The sequence below is a fragment of the Manacus vitellinus genome, unplaced genomic scaffold, assembly GCF_001715985.3.
Source record: "Manacus vitellinus isolate BGI_N305 unplaced genomic scaffold, ASM171598v3 scaffold_11_pilon, whole genome shotgun sequence".
Taxonomy (NCBI): Eukaryota; Metazoa; Chordata; class Aves; order Passeriformes; family Pipridae; genus Manacus; species Manacus vitellinus.
Genome location: NW_021938895.1, coordinates 18,600,804 through 18,626,571, shown reverse-complemented (window position 1 = coordinate 18,626,571; position 25,768 = coordinate 18,600,804). Strand labels below are relative to the sequence as shown.

The 25,768-nt window shown below is 33.9% G+C and overlaps 1 protein-coding gene across 1 annotated transcript in view; it reads left to right on the top strand.

Moving 5' to 3' along the window:
- CSMD1 (CUB and Sushi multiple domains 1) overlaps nucleotides 1-25,768 on the top strand; it is a gene marked incomplete at its 5' end in the record, with an annotated part of 865,314 nt that overhangs the window by 807,364 nt on the left and 32,182 nt on the right. The window contains 5 exons of the mRNA XM_018088901.3: nucleotides 5,459-5,632; nucleotides 7,745-7,918; nucleotides 17,428-17,616; nucleotides 20,754-20,927; nucleotides 24,926-25,108. Coding sequence (XP_017944390.2) covers nucleotides 5,459-5,632; nucleotides 7,745-7,918; nucleotides 17,428-17,616; nucleotides 20,754-20,927; nucleotides 24,926-25,108 — 894 coding nt within the window. The remainder of the gene's footprint in view (nucleotides 1-5,458; nucleotides 5,633-7,744; nucleotides 7,919-17,427; nucleotides 17,617-20,753; nucleotides 20,928-24,925; nucleotides 25,109-25,768) is intronic.

Sequence of the window (25,768 nt, the reverse complement as noted above, 5' to 3'; positions counted from 1 at the left end):
AATGGCGCCCTAACAGGGACTTGTGGTCAAAAATTGTGACCATTGCCTCATAGAGCTAACCCAACTTCTAAATGTCAATTCATTATTACAGACTTCCCAGCAAGATGCAGTTACTTCTGGAAAATGTTGTGAAAAAGAACAATTATCTAGTTTGATATATTTTCAAGCCATTATTTTTTATTTTAAAATATGCCGTATTAAGAATTATGTCATTTTGATTTAGGAAATAAAGGCATAAACAGAGTACACTAATTGCTACCTTTTTTAATATTTAGAGCAGCAAAGGGGTAAAATAAATCTTTTTTTACCTAGGAATAAGAATTGCGCTGAAGTGCTGGTTAGGGGAATGTTATGATTTGTCATTATTTTTTCACATACATAAGTTCATCAGTTCCACAGTGGAACTATACAGGTGATTGAATCTGAAAACACATCAGCTTTCTCTTAGTGTCAGATTATCCCTGGACTGAGGCTGACTGAACTTTAAAATATGATGGAACTGCAACTGTGAAGATCCAACAGCTCCAAAATTTGTATTTGTAAGAGTATTTTCCATAGCCATTTCTTCTGTTGCAAGCATGTAAACTAGATTGTAAAAAAAAAAAAAAAGAAAAGAGCTATTAGCCCTGTAGATTTTTGCAATGTGTTATACCATTCATTGCCAGAGTATTGCCTGACACCTGCATATAATGATTTCAAGCATAAAGATATGTGTTAACATTCATTCATTTTGAATAACCTGATATACCACTTCATAATCTGATCAATAATAATAGTATTTAGGACTTAGGTACTGGGTTTTTTTTGACAGGCTAATTTGGATAATTTGGCTGTCAACATACACATATCTCAATGGATTCTGTTTGTATTATAAATTACTCTTGCCCATGGAAGGCTGGAAAAGAGGTTTCTTCCATTCTGATATTGAGAAATAAATTTTGCACTGAATACCCCAGAATATTAGCTGTTCACAGTAGCCTCAGTACATAGTGCATAGTGAACAATTCCATTTTATTTTCATAGTTAGGAAAGACTATTTCTATATACAGCTTGAATTTAATTTATATGAATTCATCCTTTTCCTCTGCAGGAGTAATTTCCTGTTGGATTTTTTCTGTTTCAGTTTTTTACAAATTCACATTGAAATTGGTATCCACTACTATTTTATCCCCTTGGTCATAACTAAAAACTTTTTTTTTTCCCACCTGACTATCTGCATTCTGTGTTTAAAATTATTTCTACAGATCTAGTCCCACTTGTAATGAGCACAGGACCTCTTTCAGGAACTATTACTGCAATAAAAGCAATGCTTGTCTTACAATACTTCCCAATTCTTTTTCTAAAAACTTTGGTGGACTTTGGTTTCTATTTGATTGATTTCATTGCTGAATGCAGCCCTATGCATTCATATGCAGCTTAGAACTGTTAAACACATGGATTTACCTCATTAGACAAAAAAAGTTCACATTCAGAGCTGGCAGGTCATTAATCATTACTTAATCTTTGCTATTTCAAAATCAGACAGGGTCTATAGTGCCAAAAATACTGCACAGCTTGGATTGTGAAAGTCTAAATTTGCATTATCACATGCATACTGCAGAAAGTCAAACTTCTGCTACTAAATCCTTCCCTGCCTCTCTTACACTCTCTCACATAAGGTGTATTCAAAACATGTACTTTAGACATCTAATTTAGATGCAATTTAGAGTACAATCTAAGTTCCTAAATTCCCAACAAGGTCAATGGAACTATGCAGGTTCCTCCAGAGTGAATTCAGGAAAGATAAATTCTTAAACTTTAAAGTGAGATGTGAATGCTGCTAGTGGTGTATTCCTAAATTTTGAGGACAACGTGTCCCAAATTTATTCCAGAGGTGCCTTTAGGACTTACCTGAAGCCTGTAAAAATCAGGAGGCAAACACCCAGGGAGCTCTGAATGAGCCTTTTCCTTTCAAAGGAATGGTAATGAGTTAGAGTTGCTTTTTACCTATACTATACCTGCATGAATGTAATTCAGGACAGCTGTAATTGAAAATATGCATCACTTTATGTTACCCACTGGTCTGTGTAGAATTAATTTATGATTTCAGGGCAGATGAGTACACTAATTTCTACTTTCCCATGTACCATGGGAAAGAGTTTGTCAAATCCTTATTATTTGTCTCAAAAGAAAACTAAAATCAATGACTGTAGTTAATGAGTCTAAGGCTAAATATGAACCCTAAGTCTTCAGGTTGTTAGTATTATATGTATTCATGTATTTTTTTCTTAGTTATGCAAAGATAAATATGAATTGTTAGGTAAAATTTCTTTCAATTTCACTCAGTTACTCACACTGCTGATATTTTATCTCTTCCCTTTTTTTCCTTACAAAAATAAATTGCATCTATAAGTCACAAAACGTGTTTTTATCCATGTTTTGTGTGTATGAGTGATCACATGTAGGACAGAGAGTAAATTGGAAACTTTTAGGATTACCTAACTCCCTCTGTATGATTAGTGGCACTTAATCATGGATCAATGTGTTTTTCTGAACAGATTTTTTTTTTCACTGACTTTTTATGACTTTCAGGTGCAAAATTACAAATAAACAAGTCAAGGAGATTCTTTAAAATCTTAAGTTAAATATAATCTACTTCATTATTAATTATAATATGTATAATTCTCTAGATTTATCAATGTGAAAAAATGCTACTGCAGACTGTACTTTTGTAAAAATATCAGATCCTCTAATTGATAATTCTAGGTAAATCACAGTATGATATTGTGATATTGCTTATATTTCAAATTCTTATTAAAATAAATAGAATTATTTGTATCTTGATTTCCAAGTATTTTACAATAAAACTACTGAACTAACCTTGACCCATATGAAAAATTTTCTTAATTTACAGGTTTTGCAGATTTCTCGAGAGCATATTTTATTAAAAAATCCACTCACAGTCTTCTTATATTTTTTTCTAATTTTAGTTGATGAGAAAATTACATACATTTTATGTCATTGGAATGCTCTTTCAGTTCTTGACTTGTTGGAATATTTTATTTAATGAGGCAAAATTTCCTAAAAAATTATTAAATACAGTAATTAGAAATATCTATAGATGAAATTGCTCACATAGTAAGTCCAGCAACTTGTTAAATCTCCATTTCAGAGAAAAGGCATAATAATTTGCATTTGACTCTGTGACTGTTGGCACATCTCAGCTATTTTTCCTCTTGAAATTCCCTGTGGTTCCCTGTGTTTGGCTTCAACGTATCAACTGGTTTTCAGTTCTTCACTATTTAGGTCTAGAAATTTTTTACAAATCAAACTTATTTCTTTCTATTTCACCTCAGTCCCTGGAAAAAAATTAGAGAGCAAGTATCAGGAATTAAGTCAATTTCCAGGCATAAGTAAAATAAAGAGATAATTGGGAACAGGCAGGATGGAACAATCAAAAGCAAACCTTAATCTTGCTGCCTTTTCCAACGACTGTCTCATTGGATGTAGATTTCAGCAGTAGGTTTCTTTCACTTTGTATTATTGTAGCAAAACTTCTGAAAGTATCCCACAGTATCCTTGTAGACAATTAAGAAGACAGGGACTGGATGAGGGGACTGCAAAATGGATGGAAAGTAATTGAACAAACAATGTCTGAGGGTAGTGTTTCTTGATTTGAAATGTGACTAGTAGCCAGTGGATACTGAGAATGAATACTGAGGCCCATACTATTCAGCCTCTGTCAGTGATTTGGATAACAGGCTGGGATGCAGCCTCAACAAGTTTGTGGATGACAGCATATGATGGGAGAATAGTTATTACATGGATATCAGCACTGCTAAACAGAAGGATCTTCAGAATTTGGAGGAATGGGCCAACAGGTAACTCCTAAAGTTCAGCAAAGACAAATACATAATCCTTCACTTTGCCTAGAATAATGCGTTTCCTGAGTACTGACCTGGAACTGACTGGGTAAAGACAAACTTTACAGAAGGCAGCCCAGGTGACTGAGTGGAGAGGCCCACTAAGAGTTAAAGGTGTGGCTTTGCAGTAAAAATATCACAGACTGGATTGTAGGAACAGCAGTGTAGTCAGCAGGTCATGATTATTATTTCCTCTTCAACACACATGTGGAAAATCGTGTGTAGTTTTTGTGTCTTCCACCATATAAGAGAGAGATGGGAAACTGAAGCAAACTCAGGGAAAGGGCCTATCATGGGTTTAGGGTCTAGAGTACATGAGAGACAAGGAGAGGCTGGGTGAGGCTGGAGGAGAGAAAACGGTAAGAAGGATCATATTACTAATTTGGACTGAGAACAGTAAGATGAATTTTTCATGAGACATTTCAAGAAGAAAAATATGCTTTCAATGTCCTTGTTACTTACTCTCTGTTTTCATATTCCCTGTTGTGAGGGGAAGAGTAGCTGTGTAAGAAGTTGGGTTTGAAAAGCTTGCATTCATACTTTTGTCCACAAATTTGCAGAACAGTACCACAATGTGTCCTGATAGGCATCATCAATCCTACAATTAGGATTATTATAATAATCCTATACATATAAAAATCCAAATCAAGTGGCATGTTTTATCCTTCTTGTGTTTCAGAGAAGCCATTAAGTGTGAGTGTATACACTGTCTAGCATTATTAAAGGAGCTTTATTAGAAAGTAGACTAAATCTCAAAGAAGATAAGTTACAAACAAGTTACTGTTGATGGATATAGCCTGCGTGAAACAAAAGATAACACACACCTCCCACCATTCTAGCTGCAGTCATGATCCTCAGGTCCCAGTCCTCCCCTCTCAAAATGAAGATTTAGCATAGTCTCAGATGAAATTACTGCAATTGTCATAAAAAATGAACTTTTTTCTCCTCCTTAATCAGAAGAAGAGAAATAGTTTCCTGCTCGGCAACTCTGTTTTCAAACAAAATGAAAAATCCAGAAAGAATTAAAGTATTACTTAGTGCCAAGACTGCTACTATCCTGGAGTAATGCATTCTGTGTTTTTTAACAGCAGCTGAAATAAGGAGGAAACAGTGCTGGTAGATGTTGCTTCCTTTCTATGCCTTCATCTGTCTGGAAAATGCTTATAAATTCATATTCATGAAAGAATTATAGTAAACTCTTCCTTATATTGCTTTCCAATTTGGACAGTACACTTTGAAATATCTACCCTCTACTTTTTTTAAGGGTGAAGTGTCTTATTAAGGTTGTCATTTTGCTTAGAGAAGTGTGAGGTCTTTAACTTTCAAACTCATACTATTATTTTATCATAGAGTTCTCCTCTCTGTTATTCGTGATTTTCTTCTTCAAAAAAGTACAAGAAATATCATTTGTAGGTTTTATACCTGAGAACTTGTTCTGCACGGTGCAGTACTTGACTCTAAATATATTGTTTATTGAAAGTTGATTTTTTTTTCTTGTAAATTTTGGCAAAGATTGTCAAAATATATGTTTTTAGTAGGTTGTTCTTTTATTGTAGCTGGTCACTGTGGTTCTCCGGACCCAATTGTAAATGGTCATATTAGTGGAGATGGTTTCAGTTATCGTGACACTGTGGTCTACCAGTGCAATCCTGGCTTTCGGCTTGTTGGTACATCTGTCAGAATTTGCCTACAGGATCACAAGTGGTCTGGACAAACTCCTGTGTGTGTCCGTAAGTATGATTAGTTTTTCACTGAATTATTGCTACTATTTTAAACATAATTAAACATTAACAGTTGATTGGAATTTGAATGAGGTCTTTGAATGAGGTGCTCATTATGATCCTGTCTCTAATCTAGCACAGATGGATTAACTACACTCAGTATTTTCTGATTTCTGTTGTTTCAGAAACAGGATGACATAGACATTGAAATGGGTTGAACTGCAGGCTGCAGCTGTGTAACTTAACCTATTGCTTTCTCTCTTTTTCTCCAGGCATAATTTTTATGTTAAGTGGGTTTACTAAGCCTTTCCCCTATTTTTTTTTCACCAGAAATAAAAAATTCCTTTGTATATTTTCACTGTTTCGTGAACAAAGCTGGGATACTGTTCATCTGTGCAGTTTTGATGATGACTGCCCATTTTTTCAAGTAGGCCTACCAGTGCAAACCTAGGCATGGCATCAAATTATGCTACATCTGTCAGAAAATATTTTAACTTTTTTATACCCTTTAATAGGATTTGGTTTTTTGCTCTTAATTCTTCTGTTTTGAAAATCCTGTAATTAATTTCTAGAATTGACGAGTCTTTCCTACTCTTACATCCTTCATCCTTTGCATGGAAGATTTTCTGACATTTTCTGGACCATCAGCCATTTTATCGTAACCAAGTGCAATTTTGCTGTTTTTTATTGTACTACTTTATTATGTAGTTGATTTTATTTTTATTTCAGTTTTAATAAAGATCCCCATTTTTATACATTTTTTGTTATTTTTAATGGAGCTTTTATATCAATTATTTCAATGCTCTATTTTTTAAGATGTCTGCAATTCAGACAGAAGTATTTTTGTCTACACAGAGAAAGTCACTGAGATGATCAGCTTTTCTATTCAACACATTTTAGTATCTTTATTTCATTTCATTTATATTACTGGTAAGTCATTAGATTTCAAAATATTCAGTATTTTCTTTCTCAGGGGTAAAATGAAAATTTTTAACTGTATACAGCTGCAGGAAATAACTGCCAAGTGTAGTTGTCCTTTTAAAATCCTATTTATATCTTCAAGTGATTTGTATTCATCAAAGGAGAAATGTCACCAGCTAGCATTATTACTTTTAGTGGTTTCATTTTACTGTGCAGTGAATAAAATTCCTTTAAAAGAAAGGGACAAAGCTGGGGGGGAGGGTTAGGGCTTGGGCATGTATTTTCTGAAAGATCTTTTCACTTGCTTCTTATTAGAGTAAACAGGAAATATGAAGATTTTCCATTAGTTCCTTTGAGTAGCAGCACAACAAATTCAAATGAAAAAGATAAACCTGTGTACAGTGTATTTATTTGAGTATGAGAAACATCATTAGCACTAGAACAAAGTTGAAAAGTTCTGTGTTTATATGTGTGTGTATGTATACATTCTGATTTTACATTGTCAGTATCTATGGTTTCTATATTTTCTATAATATTTTAATATCTTGTCACATGGAAACCTAGAGCTTGACCATAATAAGTTTATTTTACAAGTTTTATTTTAACACAATCAACACAAATAATACACATAATGGGAAAGACTTACTCCCAACAATGATTTATTTATTGTCATAAGAAAATCAGATTAAAAAAATCACTACTTAAGCAAAACAATGCAAGACCTTTAGAATAGGGATGCTTCAGAACTCCAGAATGTTCTGAAGTAGTGCATCAAATTTGGCTTTTTGTTCCTATTACATTTTTAAGTATGCAGGGAAAAAAAGTTTTTCTTTTATTTGCATTAGTAGGAATATAGCAAATGATATGCATTTTTAAGGTCTCATACAGATCAGATGTGTATCAAAAAGCATATATGTATATATATAATTATTTTTATTACAACTTTCAACATGAAGTAAAAAGTAGGTTCTAAAAGTTTTATTGAAAAATTAAGATTTTTCTTCTGGCAGTTAAGAATTCTGAGTAAGTATATCCTAATTTTTTTTCTTAAATTTCCTGTATAAATATCAACAACAAATCCAGAAGGGAAACAAACAAACAAACTAACTAACCAAAACAACAAAAATACCCCAAACCCTAAAGGAGCTCAACCAGCAAGTCATTCTCTGGATGCTAATCTGCCTATTTTTCTTCTAACAGCAATCACATGTGGACATCCCGGGAATCCAGCTCATGGAATGACTAATGGCAGTGAGTTCAATTTAAATGATGTTGTCAATTTTACTTGCAATGCTGGATACTTACTTCAGGGTGCTTCTCGAGCACAGTGCCGGAGCAACGGGCAGTGGAGTAGCCCTTTACCCAACTGCCGAGGTAAGAAACTATCTCTTACATTCTTTGTTCTCTAATTACTTATTTCAGGTATGATCCTCCTTTACCCTGCCTTCAAAATACCAGGATATACTTCGTAAGCCTGACCTTTGGGAACTTATTGCCATCTTTATTTGAGTTTTTTCCTTTCCACATTGGAAATTTTAGTTAGGGCTGGGAATTGAGGAAGCCTAGGCTTTTCAGTATTTTACCCCGAAGTTCTGACTGCAATCCCTAGTATTTAGTTTATAAACATATAAAGTGAACTTTGTATCAGAAAAGTTATATTACCTTAATAAATCACAGTTGGCTGTCTAGTATGAACTAGATGCATTTTAGTATACTTTCCATAAACGATTGATTACTCCTATTAAAACATAGTTATGCAGTTGAATATTTATGCATTAAAGCACTATTAATTTTTCTGTATTTCCTAGCAATATCTGAGATATGTTCATAACTTTTGTACTTGATTTTTCTTTCCCCACAAAAAAAAAAAGTAAGATTTAATTCTGATTGGTTTTCTTGCAAAGACTTATCTGAGCTTAATTACTGGTATGCTATGGGTAAAATAGACATGTTTGAGAGATCAGAATGAAGCAAATGGTTTGTGTTATGAGAAAATGTGTATCAAATGTACATATTAGGGATGGACAAAGAGAAACCATTTTAAAACACAGTCTAGAATTCTCAGATTGATTTATTTACCCAGATGCCAGTAATGTAATTAAGAATAAAAGGGAAGCAAGTCTCTGAAATTAGTCTGTTTTCACTCCTTCCATTATGACAACTGTTTTAATTTCTTTTCTTTAACTTTTGGCTATTATTGCAGAATATGGACATAATATCTAGTCTTTGCTCTGTTCCACCAATATCTTTATCAGACACCTACAATCTGTTCACTGGGTTGTTTCAATGTCATATGCCCCAAAATAGCTTCTACTGGTGTAGTACATGCTTTCTCAATGCTGAATCCAATAAGTTATCGCACATTATTTTCTTCTAAATCACGGAGGCAGACTGAATATCTTCTGACTATGAAATAGATGCAAATTGACAGAGAGGTGAAAGGCAAGACATGAGGTGAATCATGTAAAATATACGGAAAGCTCTCAACAGCCTGGAGAAAAAGTCCTGAGACACTGTATATCCTTCAGTGCTTTTTTCTTGAAGGCTCCAGAAGGAAATGTAGGTTCTAATTTATGGCTCTAATTTAATAATGTTGTTCCTGGTCATATTCAAAGCTGGAATTGTCTGGGTTCATTTACAAATTTTAATAAGTGCTAATTTCCAAATATGTAAACCAAAACCGTATTAAAAAATGCTTAGTGTCTGGAAAGAATGTGATTATTATGCCCACTATGGAACATGCAAAGAAATAGAACACAAAAATTTCTCTGGAAATGCAGTGGCTAGTAAGCTTTTCTTGAGTATTTTCTTTCACAGGAAAAATGTTCAATCAATGTAAGTATGCTTTTTGTTCTTTGTAACTTGTCCTTTATGGGCTAAAGGAAATTGCAGTCAGCGAAGTCATGCTAAAGATACAAACATTGGGACTAATAAGAAGTTAACTTCAGCTATTGTATCTTTATTATCTCCACCTGTTGGTTTATTAAAAATCTTATTGTATTACAATTGTTGTTCCTAAGAATAATAATTATCTTTGGTGATTAGCTCATCATATTGTTTCAGAGCTGGCTGATGCAATTTCAAGCTCAGTGTGTGTGGAATTAGATCTTTCATTCTCATTAAAACAATAAAGAGATGGCAATTCCCTCAGTCACTACCCTCAGAATTTATTCAAGTGAGTTAACTAGCATAGCAATATAATTATTGGAACAGAGAAACAGGAATTAGCAAACTGTTTCTGTTTAGGCTCGTGTATTTTTTTTCCCTTTCATACTGCTTTGTTTTGCTAGACTTTAGTGAACGAACTCCTCCATCTCATCTGTGAGGCATTTAAGTGAGATTTTATTTGTTGAAAACACACACTTTTACACTTATCCTGTAGATGCAGCCTGAATCTACTCTGTTTGACTGTCAGAGGGAGAGATTGAGTAGCTTTGCTGAAGCTCAAGCCCATTTACAATCTGAGTTACTCAACTATTTACACTGAACTCTACTACATTCCTTAAAAGGAAAACAAATCAAAGTGAAAGAGGAAAAATAATGCAATGACTGAGAAGATTTAAAAAATAAGAACCCAAGAATTAGGACACTTACAGTTACTACAACATTTCAGTTGTCTCTCCTGTCCACTTTTATTTTCCTTTTTTAATTTATCACATGAATTTGTGTTTGATCCAGGCCAATTTATGGTCTGAAATCTTGTTTAGGGAGATTGGTTTTCTGAAAGGAGTGAGTATTATAGATGCAACTCTGCCAAGATCCATTCGCTTAACCATAGGAAACTCCTACCAGAACAGTGACCCAGAGTTCCTCAGCTGAGTATCTACAGTTTTGTCTATTCTCATGTAGGTGGTGTAAACCTGGACTTTTGCTATTCACTCAGTGTTTCTTCACTTCGTTCTTCACTTAGAATTTCTTTCTCTACAGCAACATATATTTTTCAGTGAGTGTCTTGTATCTCTTCCATCACAAACTGTGAGGATCCAGTTAGTTTTGTCACTTCCCCTTTTGTTCCCCCTTCCATGCACCCCGTGAGAGCCTAGAGCACTTTACTAGCTGGCAGTCACCAGCTGTAGCTTCTCACCTCAGGGACTGAGTTTAACTGATTTAAACTGTTTGAAAAAGATGTCATGAAGTTTGCAAATTCTCTAAGAAACCTAATTTTGGCTTCTAGAGAGGAATATACTGTCTAAAGTAAAAATAACTGTTGTAAATATGTTTGTGCACCAAAAGATATTCAGTCGTTGCATAAAGGGAATAGTAACTTCAGTTTAAGCATGTCAGTGTTAGAGTAGTTCTATGCCATTGACAAGCTACATGCATCTCTGATCTAGAAATTTGGGAGATTTTTACTTCTTACTTACATTTAAAATGCTCTATTGTCTAGATAATTGTTATTGCTTCTTATTTTAAGCTAGCATAGTGAGTTGACCTTGTAATTGGTATGTAGCAGTTTCTCTCTGCTGTTCCTTTCTTCTCACTTTGTTTTTCTTCTCTGGTGTGCATTTTCCACAGGGCTGCAGAGATTATCTACTCCTTTATGCACCGCTCTCTCTTCTAAACTCAGTGTTCCCTTTGTTACTTTTCACTTTTCTTATTTTTTTTTCCTTTTTTTTTTTTATTTTATTTTTATCTTTGTGTGTGTGGCCTCCTCTCTGGTGTATTTTGCCCTTTCCTAAGTACATTTTCGGGAAACACAAAGTTCCCACATGGACTCAACCGTGATTTGAAGAGAGATCGAGGGCTGGGGTTATTCAGCCTAGAGGAGAGAAGGGGAATCTTGCTGATCATCTACTCTTATCTAAGGCAGAGTGTGAAAAAAGAGGGCTAGACTTCTCACTGGTGCCCACTGCAAGGATGTGATGCAAAAGGCACAAAATAAAACATAAGAAAAAACTTCTTAAATGTGAGAGTGGTAAAACACACAAACAGATTTCCCAGAGACATTGTGGAGTGTCCATTCTTATCAACATTCAAAACCTGACTGGACAAAGCCCTGGGCAAACTCTTTAGCTGTCCCTTCCAAGTTCAAGTATTCTGTGATTCTGTACAATTTATGACTAAAGACTACATATACACCAACTATATTGCTTAATGAATTGATTAGAACTTCACTAAAGCAAGTAATAGCACTTCTTTTGGCATATGACTTTACTTATAAAATTGCCTTTTATTTAATGGGTGGAAAATATTTGTTCTAAAGTTCATTGTTATTGATGAATCACGAATTTGTGTACAAAGAAAGTAAATCTTTCAGGTCCTTAAATATTCTGCTGGGAAAGGACTGATGTTCCTAGTAAAACTGTGTCATTTAATCCAACAGAGATTTTACATATGACCTTTCTTTCGAACCTCACTTGAGTTCACCTGAGTAAATAATGAACTTGGCTTCACTTACTTGAGACTCTATATGAAGTACTACAAATTAAAGATTGCTGCTTGAAGCTATTGAAGAAATTTTGTTTTATTTTATTTTATTTTATTTTATTGTATTTTATTTTATATTAATGTTGCAACTGAGCTACCATGCATGCACACTATACCTTGATACTTACAGAAAATAAATCTGGGCAGTTCTTAGGCACCCCTTTGCAATGATACATTGCTTCAATCTGTTGTGTCAGCAGCAGGTTAACCAATTAACTATGGGCAAGAAGTTTACCAAGGAAATTATATGAGGTTTCTTGGCTGACAAAAAAGCAATGCACACAAAAGATCATATATGCTACTTCTATGAAACAAAGGATTTCAATATGTTTGTACACTGAAAGCATTGAACTGCTTTGCAGTGATATTTCCCTCTATTCCATAATGCTGTTATTTTGGTAATTTAAGAATTATTTAATCTATTCTATTTAACTCTTTTGGTTCAGCAAGTGAGACTTTTAATCTCTAAAAACGTACGCATTTTTTTAATATTGGATTTGGACCTGTGCTCTGAGGTAACACGATCTTTAAAATACCTATGCCTCGGAAAAACTATGTTCCCACTGCTTCTGTCGCAAGCGAAAATATGGCATATTGTGATGTTCAGGTACTTTGTGAGATAGAAACCCCAAATTTTTTGAATTATTTAAACAATAGTATCTGTTTTAAATTTTATGTTTAATCCTATTGATATATTTAGTATTTTTTAAAGATTTACAGTAGTCTTGTCTGGAATATCAAGGTTATTGAAGTATGATTTTAAACTCATAATTTGTGAGATAGAACATTTTCCTCTCTACATGGACTCTACCCTTATTTATTTGATAAAGAATAGGTCAAGTAGTCAGTTGCTTGCCTTTAAACTGGAATCAAATGGCGTCAGAAAATTTCCAATACCCAAATCTCTGTTCTTTTCTGCAAACCTGCCTGAGTAGGACTTGGTGAGCCTGAATGTGCTGTGCCAGAGGATTTAGTATGAAAATACTAAATCCTAAACCAAGTATGTTCAGTGTGGATTTTTTTTGTCATTAGCAGTTTGGAACCACTTTCTATTTTGTCTTTGGAAGCACAGAAAGACAATCTCTATGCTTTCTAATTTTCATTATGACAACCACCAAAATGAGAACTGAATCAGATGGTCTCATCAGGGCTCTGCACTCCTGATTGTGCTGCAGGTCATTTTTCCATGTATTATGCTACCATATTCAACACCACACTTAACCACATCTTTGCAAGAAGAAGATTTTCTTGTTAGGATTTCTTTACTTTGGCATTGGATAGACTGGCCTATCACTTACTGCCTGTATTAAGGCAGAGTCATATCTTTTATCTTCTTATAAATGAGATTTAAGAGCTTTTTTCCTATGAAAAATATGCTTCTTAAAACTGGAAATATTTTGCTCAGAGGATCTGTTTGGCAAAGTTGTGAAGGTGTGTGTTAGCTCACGTTCTTCAGTCTCTATCAGTAAGTTCAGACTATTTATTAGTAATAAAGAATTCAAGCCTCTATTTATACTGCTTTTGTGCTGATTATCTCAGTACTGATAGTTTCTTGAAAAGTTTAATTAGACTTTTTTGTCTTATCAAGAATCTAGTATCTACAAGGAATGCCCAATTTTATTGTTTTCTTTAGTGAGTATATAATTTGAACCATCATTCCTTCACTGACAAGAAAAATAACCTTTCTGATGGCAGCTGATAGAAAGGTGGGAGAGATTGAGACTGATGACCAATTCTTCTCATCCCCAGACAAAGCAGCTCTGAATTTAAGCAATTTTTCATCTATGGTGGTATCAAGGATTCATATAAGCTGAGAAATGTTGTGTTTTGTTCAGTTTTGTTTTTCCAAAGTCAGAGGCCTTTGTTGTGGCTTTTTTATACTTTAAATGTCAGAGATAACTAATCCATTCATGTTAATAGCATGTTGATATCCTTCAAAACGACAATTAGCACTAAGTTTCCTAAATAAAGAAGTGAGGTGCCATGGGAGATGCTATGAATTTTCTGAGATATTTAGCTGAATTCGGCAGAGATGACACACAACTTAAAATTATTTCTGCACCTCTCTGAAGGGAAATCTGCCTAGAAATCAGGCAAAGACACCTCAAAAGGTAGTAGAAACATCTTTTGAGGCAACTGAATAGAGTTCCTCTTCCATGTGAAAAACAATGCTCTGATTAAGAAAAAATATAAAAAGACTTTAAGACATGACCACGGAGTTTCTACTATTCTGACAAAAGTTATTGTGTTGATACTACTTGTACGTAGATGCCCACAAATGAATTTGCATATAGACAAAACATGCAGAGAAAAATAATAGGTAAGTATTTTATCTTTCTGATCAATTTTCTATTGTAATACCTGGCAAAATCTGAGAAGTTATCATTCTTGCATACTGTTGACTTTGAATTGAACTTTACTAAAATTCCATTTACTGGCAATTTTGTCACTATGCTTGCATAAGCACTGCTTTCAAAAGAAAGAACTTGTCATAAAGTCAGAGTGAATTCTCTATTCTTTATTCTCTGTTCTGTATTCTTTATTCACTGAGTGTCAGTCCCTATATATGTTCTAGATACCAACATTAATGCAATACTTTTCAAATAAAAAAAGTTTAAAAATACTCTTGATCAGATATGAAACTTTATAAAAGAAACTTAAGATTGTTTCTGTCATGAAAGAAGAAAAAAAGAGTGAACAAGAAATGAAAACTGTGAATTATGTACTTTTTTGATATTCATTCAACTTTTTAACAGAAAGCTGCCCTAAAGGACTCTGACATGGTCTTTTCACTTCTTTGTCCTCAAGGGTTTGAATCTACTCAGTGTGAGATTCCAAAGTTATCAGGGCAGACTTGAAGCATTCTCCAGCTTTTCTCAGAAGACTAAACCGAGACTGCCAGAATTCATTTCCCATGTAACCCTTGACAGGTGTCATTGAGAGAAAGCAATCTCCGTCTGCTCTCACTGTGATTTACAACTGAGTCCCCAGGGTGAAAGGCAATCAGGGAAAATACTGCCCTAGTTCTGTATGCCGACCAACTCAAACTCTTTTCTAAAGTACTCCTTACTGCAGACCTTCTTAGCAACAGCACACTTGAGTATATATTTAAAGATCTATAGCTGATCTTAAATGGCACTGCAGGCATAATTTTGTTTGCTTTTTAACTTTAGGGGAAATATTCTCTTGCATAATCATTTGATAAGACTTCATATATGATGCAAGAATTTCGTTGCACAGAGCACATGCTTAAATTATGCATTCGGTGACTATTCTGTATTTCATTCATCACTAATCTGTCTAAACAAATACTACTGGTACAAGAATGAGAACTCTGTATCACACAGACAAATTAATACTTTGGGACTGCAGTATATTCCTTGAACATTCCATATTTCTGGTTTGCATGGAGTATTAAGTTTTTCAGTTCTCCCTATTGACTTGCAAAGATAGTTTTGTTAGAATTGCTCTTTGGTAGCTTTAGGCCAGCATATCTTCATGTAACATATCTTCATCTTTCTAATACTGACTTTCCGTAAGCTAACTTAGCACGCTTACCTGTTAAACATCACAAGAAACTAAGCCTGACAAACAGTACGAATCTTGTCCTGTAGCTTGGGAAAAAAGTCAGTAATGTGTGTCCTCATGCAAATTTCCTCTAGTTTTTTGTATTTGTTAATGAAATCTCACTGTAAAAATGTATACACTACTTAAGCTACACATGCCGAATTTTTAGTAATATAGTCCTGACCTAAAATAAATGTGGATGATACTAAATACAGGCTACTAAACATGCACCTATACTGTGGATCTATGTGAGTACAGCAAGGAGTCATAGTTGCACCAGGATAAAATATCTAATGCAGAAAAATTTTGAATATGATTGATATATTCATAAATGATATTAATTCACATTTGGACTATTGGGGTAGGAGTATAATATTTTTCCAGAGCATTTTTAAGGTCATAAAACACAATTCCTTACTTTTTACCTATATAGAGATTATTTAAAGGAAGAGCTACTCTTAGTGATTTAGTTGCTAAAATAGGTAGATATCAGTAGAATAGAAAAGTGCTATTTTGACGCAGTTACTTTTTGATATGTAGTTTCATTGAAAATTGATGTACTGATTAGAACACGGGCATAGATCTCAGAAGATCTGAGTTTAGTTCTGTGCAGTTGAGTACAGCTGAGTACAGTTCAGTACAAATATTCCATACAACCCTGAATATCAGCTTTTGATATGATGGATCACAATGCTGATATTGTGTTATTGTGAAGTTGGGAATCAAATTACCATATAATAGCAGTTTTAGCTAAATAAAATTATTTTGAAATATTCATTTCTGCATTTGAAATTAAATCTATCTGTATTTTTAAAATGAAGAGTGCTCTGGCATGGGAGCTTAATTGCCTCTACTTATTTAGAAGGTTCTCCAACAAGTTTTTCATCTGATCCAAGTGACACATTCATAGGAATTGTTTGGAGCACGGTTCAGGGGTTAATATAGACAGCAGGACCATTCCTCATGAGCGGTTCAGAAAAATTCTCCCTAGTCTGGAGAGCAGCAGAGCACAACAGCATAGACATAGCGACCGTCTACTGGCTTCATGCCAGAGGACAAGTGCAGGCATTTCTTTACTTTGCATTGATTCAGATGTAGATTCAAATGTTTAAAATGTATATACATATGTGGAAAAATTGAGTTTAGGGATATGTTTCTACAAGGCAACTTATAACTACGCAGAGAACGCAGGCTACTTTCAAAAGCAGAAGCTTTACAATGGCATCTACACAGCACTACACCACGTGCAGCTGCTTAAGAAACAGGGTTAATTGGGATGCAGCATGTGGTGCTTCTGGGAACTGTGCTACTTTCTGTAAGAAAGAATTGCACTGTGAATACAGACATATGAGCTCATTCAGATCTTGGTTAGTATTTTGGTAAGGCTTCCTGTCAGTGTACTGTATATTTTACAGACTTTCACATCCATCCTTGTGCTACAATGGTAGTTATATTCCCAGTGAAAGAATTAGACTTAGCTGATAGTGACCAGTAATCATTGAAAAAAAGCAGTAACAAAGAATGTGTAATGTTATTTAAACTATATACTGATTTACTTTTAATTTGGGTTCATTCACATAAAATTACGTAGAAGACCAAACTAATCTTACCAAGAGAATGATAAAATATTCTTCCAATTTCCCTTTTGTCTTTGATCTTGTATGTCCAAGACTATTACAAATACTGGAGTAAAATCTTAGTATTACTTTCAAAGCAAAAAAATCTAAAGACTTACTTAGAGTCAACATATCTGATATTCAAGCCAAATAAAACCCACAAAGGATATCATATGGACCACAGTCATGAGCTGCTAGTAAAGTAATGAAAATAATTGTTACACTTATAATATTGCTATTATGCATCAGTAATGAATACTGTTTGTCCTACAGTGGTGAACTGTTCTGATCCTGGCTTTGTGGAAAATGCAATTCGGCATGGACAGCAGAATTATCCTGAAAGTTTCAAATATGGAACAAGTGTGGCATACCATTGCAAGAAGGGCTTTTATCTGTTGGGCTCATCTGCACTGACCTGTAAAGCTAATGGATTATGGGATAGATCATTACCAAAGTGTTTGTGTAAGTATTCATTCAGTTGGATTAGTATTAAAGAGTGCTGCATGATTTCAAATCATGATAAACAAAAAAAAAGTGTAAACATCTGTTGAAGAAAAAAATTGAACTTTAGGATCAACATATTGCAAATTGTGTGTCTCACTAAGAAAACATTAAGACAAGATATCATGCAACTTGCCATTATTAAAAATGTGTTTACAGGGAACTGCGGAAATATTATTTCTAATGCCAGAAAGTTAACATTAATTTCTCTTTTTGGTGAATTGTTAAGATATCTGAAAACAACTAGGGAAATCTAAAATTATTATTTGTATGTTATAATTTAGATTGATAGTCTAAGACCACTAATGCCTCTATTAGATGATTTTTTTTTCAGACTTATTGAAGTGTATGCGTGAGAAGGAATCTGTGAAATGTTGTGTAGAAAAATTTTGCTCAAGAGAGTCTTTTCATAACATCACTTCATACTTTCTCGATCATTTTTTCCTCAGAGAGGGAGGAAATTTTCCGGTGTTTCCTATAATCAATTCAGTGAGCTGCAGATCTTTAAAGAAGAACAGTTTGGCTGACTAATTTCCATTGAGATATTTTTCTTCTCTGGTCACTAATAATGTGCTGACATGATTTCTAATTTACAATGCAATTATAGGAAATAATAAATGAAATTGAAGTATACTTTAATGTGAAACACATCGGATTATTTTAAAATTTTGCTTTACAAATTGTGATTTTTTACTAAAATTATTTTTTATGGATTTATACCAGAGCAATAAATGTTACTAGGTTAGTGAATTTATTTCTTTGTTATGCTTGGTCTTCATACTATTATGTATCCAATATTGACATGACCCAAGCAGTTTTGTTTTGGTTTTTCACAAAAATCTGCACTTTCAATATCTGTGAATAAGAGCTATAACCTGAAAAAATAGGTTTATTCACATTTCAATAGTAAAATCATTAGGCAAAATATAGCATTTTAAATACAAAAAAGCTGTATACATTTTTCACTTGGCAAGAACATTTGACTGATGCATGCATATTCCTCACTTTTTGTATCTTAGAAAAACCATTATGAAAGTCCGTGACCCAAATCTGTCAGTAATCCCTTCCTACTTCCAAGACTGGAGTTTCAGTGTGAAGAGATGCTCCTTATGTGAGCGACAAAAGAGGATGGAGTATCTAAATCACCTAGAATAGCTACCCATCTTTCCACATCAAGTGTTTTGGAAGTTTGGTAGTGTTTGTATGACTTTCTGCTCAAAAAAGTCATAGACAGAGCTCAAGAAAAAAATCATAAGTATCCATCTCCTTTTAGAATAGGAATTCATGACCTTTCTCTGGGGACTACTGATCAAGCCCATAGGAACTTTCAAATAAACCTGGGAGGTGCCTATATCCCTCAATCATCTACCAGATTAACTCTTGCTACTTTGCTGTTGGTGGGCTGAAACACCATCTGAACCCTAAGTATCACTGGGACAAATTAAATAACTTTCCTCTAAGGAAAATTCAATGAAATGATTAGGGCTCTTGGTGAGAGAAAAATCTGTTTATCTATTCACAGATTAAGTCACTCAGAGCTTTTTCAAGTACTATAAGAGAGATGTCGTTTTCAAAAGTTATCAGTGATAATCTCTTTTTTTCAGGTGTGATTTTTTTCAAGATTGATTTTGGTGTTAGGGCACAGTGCTTAGAGAGGTAGTTGAGATAAGTTTTGAACCCAAAGTAGACACAGTTTACCATGAACAATTCTAGTTCAAGAGTAAACAAATGGAAATTTCTGACATTGCTCTTTTATATGTAAGGCAATAACTACATGTGTCATTGCTTAAAAATGAATCCTTCTTTTCTTCATCATATTTTGGGAAGAAATTCATGCTACTCACTACAAATCATTATAAACCTACATTAAGGTTACCTATGTGTGATTTGATTCCATAAAATCTGATCACTCACTGCAGCTCCTTCCAGAATTGTGGCAGGACTCGCATTTCCATGGTACTGATGTAAGTAAGCTCATTAAGGTAACTGACCTGGCTGAAAATGAAACACTGGTTTTTTCTGTGGGAGTACTGTTCAGCCAGACCAGTTTCCTGATTTGGCTTACCATTTGCTACAGGAACACTTAAGTCAAGCCAAGGAAAACAAGAGAAACACACAGCATTGGCCAGGACCACAAAGCTTGGCAGAATCCACTGTGCAGTCAGATCAACATTATCATGGGATCTGGTATAACAGAGAAAATTTTGATATCTGTCAGAAATAGTCATCAGAAAAATAGGTTGTTTTTTTTTCTAAAAAGATAATTTAATCATAGATAATTATTTAGAGTAACTTATCAAGCTGCTGAAGTTCAAATGGTCTGTTTAAATGCTGTCTGTTCATGTGACTGTTTACTAAATTTATGCAAAATTTTTCTTTGTTATTTCTTTCGTTATTGGATGACCTATTTTTTATACAAAAGGCATTATGAATATGATTTCTTGTCCACTTTAAGATGGCTTATTTTTCCTCATATAACAGAGCAGAACTCCTTGTTTGCTAGTTATTATGTACCAAAACTGTTTATCTGATTTTTTTCTCAAACAAAAGTTACATATTTAACTTAACCATAAATATGATTAAAAAATTACAAAAATGTTCAGTAATCCATTTTCCTACTGCTCTGTCAAGTGCAACACATTGCTATAGTAATAATACAGAATATTATATTTCATTGTACTGCTGAAACTGTATCTAGTTATTTTATAGATATGATAGAGCTACTTACCATTATCATATCTGTAATATGTTAGCCTATTGCAACATTAACCGTATTTGGTTTATTCTTTCCTTACTGTAACTGAAATAATGTGTACTATTTGTAGGAAAGGACAGGAATGAATGAGGAAAGAGAACTCTATATTTTCAGAGAAAGTCTGAACTGGATGGGTTAGTCTTATATGAAGTTTTACATGAAGCTTTGTGTTTAATCTTACAAATGACCAGTAAATCTATAGCAACAGCAAAACTGAAGATATGAAAGAGTTGAAATCCAGACAGAAGTGTATGTTGTGTGAAACAAGCCTTATATTTAAAGGTTATAATAGGTTCTTTTTCTGTGCCATGAAACCATAATATTGTGGTCTTTCCTTTGTTAGCCATTTCTTGTGGACATCCTGGGGTACCTGCAAATGCAGTTCTTTCAGGAGACAAATTTACATATGGCTCCATAGTTCACTATTCTTGCACAGCGGGTCGAAGGCTCATAGGAAATTCTACAAGGGAGTGCCAAGAAGATAGCCACTGGAGTGGGACCCTCCCTCACTGTTCAGGTACACATACCAGCCATTATCTGAATGTCACCTTGTCACATGAATAAAGCTTTTCTCACACATATTTTTAGCTACAGTCAGACATTTATTTATTTTCCAAGTATATTTTAATTTCACCAATGGCCACTCAGCTATGTCATAGCCTCATTCTCTTTGTCATTACTTCACAAATTCACTCCTTAACTAGATGTTGCCTTTATGTGCTGCAGTGTATAGAACATGTAAAACAGTACTTAAAACCAGGTTGAGTTTTGATTAAAAAGAATGCATGTATTAAATTTTATTTTTATGAACACTATTTTGTGTAAACAAAGGTTGTTTCATCAGAAAATGGTGAATAAAAACCTCCACAGCAAAGATACGAATGGTAAACATACATATTGCTCCTCTTTTCACTTACAGAAGTATACTTTATTAGTTTTGCAATGTGCAAATACTATAAATGTCTGGCATGTTCTTGGTGCTGTCAGGACGTACATGAACAGTTTATTCTCCCCCAGACTATGCAAATTTAGTAGAAGCCATAAACCATTTCACAGTTTTGTTGAAGTGATGACCTCAGGTAAGGGTTGGCTACTGAGGACATCCAAAGTGTATTATTAGGTTTTGTAAGGGAAACAAGTCTACATGCTTCAGTATATAAGAAAACAAATACCTGACTGATTTAAGAAGAAAATTTCCTAGTGAGAAAATTGTTCATAGTTACTCATTATACAATTTGCTTAGAATTCCCTTTAAACTCTTGGATGTGCCCACTGTTGGGCTGATCCAATTCAATGCAGTTCAATTCAGATTTGACCTGATTTAAATAGGTTACACCTATTAAATAGGTGTAACCTATTTAAATTCATTACTTTGAAAAAGCTCTAAATAAATGTTCATAGAAAAAGGTCCATTTATGAGCTGATTCTGGAAGGATGGTGAGCAGAATTTGAAATATTGGGAAAAGGCAGTGAATTTAAATCACCAGTATTTCTTTTCTGTTCTATGCTGCTCGAGGAGGAAATAGTTTAGAGTCTTCTCACACTGCTGGATCTCATAGTATCTATGCCTAGACCTGAAGGGAATCTCTGCAGGACATTCATATAGTTTTCACACAAGCCTTTTCTTGCTTGTCTTAAGCCCACATTTATGTCACTTACACCTTTTTATCCAGCATAATATGCCAGATCTGAAATTGCACCAAGACTTCAAAATTTTTAAGGTCAGAGCCCTCTAATGCTGTTATCCAACACTTCTTATCACAAGGAAAATTCTCATGCTGGTGGAAGGAAATTTTGATGGCTAATAATTGAGGCTCTTCAGGTATCAGTCATGAATATGATAGTATTTTTATAGACTCACAGATTTTGAAAACATGAAGGACCATGATACTCATCTCCTAGGGTGGGGAAAATATATCTAGTGTAACTAAAATATTGTTACTGAAGCAGAATTGAATTTTCTAGGTTTAAACATGATGGGACACCATCTTGAGAGCAAGGGGATTCCCTAGGAAAATAAAAATCTATCTCTGTTAGCTCAATAAAAAATAAAAACGACAAAGAAAAACTATCTAAAAAGCAGCCGAAGAAAACTCTAAAAAGTGTCTCATTTCTCTAAGGTATTTAGAATTAAAAAAATAAATACACTTTCCGTGTTAGATATTCAGGAGATGACTCCATCAAAATCCAATATGAATAATTTGTTGTCATAATGTCAGTGAAAGAATGATTGTGCCCAGGATGGCTGAGAACTCTAATTGGTTTTGTGCATGTTTAAAACCTGTAGTCTGTTTCTGCATGGGATTTATTCTTTGTGATATATTAATATATGTTTGAATGCAGGATTGTTCTATGATGGTATAAATATGATCTCAGGGTTTGTTGTCACCTGTTTGTATCTTATGAATTAAGAGATAGTTGAGATTGTTGTTTAAGATGACTTACACTCGTTTTTCAATAATGGATAAGTAGCCTTCTACATTGCTAAATAAAAAAGGGTCTAGACTTTCATAGTACTGTAACTGCCTTTGTCTATACCCTTGGACTATAAAATTGCGTGGTCCCAGTTCAAATTTTATCCAAGTCAAAACTAGGTGTGTCCAAGAAAAAAATAAATCTATAGGTATTCATTTGTAATAATTCCCTCAGCAAAGTCCTAAAGCCAACTGACATCATTAGATTTTCAGAATCATAGATCATTCTGCCCTGAGCAATTCCTTTCCATTCACAAGCCAAAGTAGTGCCACATAGTTGTTTCATGCTGTAAACATACCACAGTGGTAGCCTGAATCACAGTCCCCATGTTATTTCACACATTTTAAGCAGACAGAAATGTCTGTGAAATAGTAATGTCTTAGAATAAGTGGAAGAAGACAGCATCCAGAGGCCACATCTAGACTGCTGCTTTAACAGTGCCAGGGCACAAGTCATAGAAGCTAATACTTGATCACTGGGACCATTACACTCTTAGAATTGTTCCCAAAATATTTTCAGCCCTAGGAGCCCTTCAAACAATGTGCAAATACTTCACAAGTTTGTGTATGCCAGAGATTATTCTCAATAGTCAATTTGGATACAGCCACCATGTCCTGGAAAGTGAGTTTTACCATATAGATGTGGACAGTATATACCAGCTGGCTTCAAGACACTCACACTGTTTACAAGCATGTATTTAGACCAGGAAATCTGGTTCCAAATGCTGCAGGGCAGAGTAACAAGAACAATCTATTCTAGAAGAACCTAGCACTAAACGAAGTTGACACAATCAGAGACCACAAGTTAGCCTTGAATTCAGGAAGTGTGTCTTGGCCTCCTTTTATGAGAAAGCATGATTGTATCCACTCATATTTGCTGTAATTAAAACCTTATAATGCACACATAATTATATTTTCTGACTTTAGAAAATTTTAGTTTTTAAATTAAATATATGAGTGTTCTCAAAGATTTACTATGGTTATTCCCTTGTTCATGATTTTGTCCTTCATATGAGAGGGGTGCCCTTGATGAAAAACCTATGTAAGAATATACAGACTTGAACCTATTAAATTATTTACATAGATTTTGAAAAAAAACAAACAAACAAAAAAAACAAAACCAAAAAAACAAACAAACAAAAAACCCACACACAAAAAAACCCCAAAAAAACAACAAACAAACAAAAAAAACCCCAAACCAAACCTAAAAAAAACCCCAAACCCCATAGTATCAATAGAATTTGAGTCTAGACATATAATTTAAAAATGGAGAAAAAAGGATAATGTTGCTATGAACTACAATTTAGACACAAAGGCACTTAGGAGATATTCAATTTTAGGCCAAAATTTATAATAAATTGTTGATACTGAGACCTTACTTCATTAACTGTGTTGTATATCATTTCCTGTAGCAGCCATTTTATATGACATAGTAGTTGGCTGGTTCATTAGACCCATGAAGACATCTTTAAAAAGTCTGTCTTGCAGCACCTTATTTATCTTTTTAATTTGTGACCAATATTTACATAGAAATTTAAAGGATAAGGATAGTTATGAGGTGTTCTTTTCATTCTTGACAGGTGCAGAGGAACAGGTGCCAGTGTGGATATATGTATTTCAAGTGCATTTCTTGACAAACTTGAATATGGTTCTCCTCACTCATTCTGTTATCTAATTCTTGTTATTAGAAGTTATTACTAGGACAGAAGTTGAACAGTAAAATACAATGTGTAGGAAATACAATTTCTGTCAAAAAGACAAATTTATTGAACTGACAAAAAGTGACAGAGGTGCTTCCCATGTTTGCATCTTTTATTTACATGAACTTCTATGTTTAGGTCTGTATTGGTCTGAGATAAGAAGTAGGGTAAAAAAGACATGTAATTTGGCTGTTGTTTCACATCCTTATACTAGAAAAAAAGGGACTGATTATAACAGAAACAATGCAGTTAGTAGTACTGTTCACAAGAAAGTGTTGTCCCTGCCACTGCATTTGCACATAATGTCTCTGACAGTAACTCTATTATGATGTGTTTTACAGGAAATAATCCTGGTTATTGTGATGATCCAGGAGTACCAGCTCATGGGTCTAGACTAGGGGATGAGTTCAAAATAAAAAGTCTGCTACGTTTCTCATGTGAAATGGGTTATCAGCTGAGAGGATCTGCAGAGCGAACATGCCTGCTTAATGGTTCCTGGTCAGGTATACAGCCTGTATGTGAAGGTAGGTATTGATACCACTGGTATTTATCACACCAGTGAATGACATTTACTGACTTTTTATTCTTTGACTGAAAAAAAATTACACAGAAATATGCTTTCAAAATGCTTTCGGGATAGGTAATATAAAAAAGTTTGCAAGCAGTTCATTTTTTTGCTTGAAAACCTAAATCCAAACCATAAAGTTTTGGAATATATAAGAAGCTTATGAGAAAATAATTTCAGTTAAACAATATTGAGCCTGAAAATAGATAATAGATACCAGAGTTAAATGTAAGATTAAACAAATGCTTTTGATTGAAGATATGAAAATGGAGTGATAAATAAATCTGTCATTTGCTTTATAGCAATAAAATACTTTCATCTTCTCTTTCTTTGTAATATCTGTGCATCAAGTACTAAACAAATTATAAAGTTGTATTCTTAACTAAGTATAAATTAATGTATATTTCTCCACACAAGTTAAACTAATTTTTAATGAGACATTTTTATGCTACCTCTTTTTTAGAGGAAATGCAACAGAATATTTCTGAAAATCACATTTTAAAATAAGATTAAAAACATAATAAAGAATTTTTAATGTTTTGTTGTGCATGCAGAATCAGAAAGCAGGAATAGAAGACTTTAAATTCAGTTTTATAATGACTTCTTGCTTTCTAAGAAT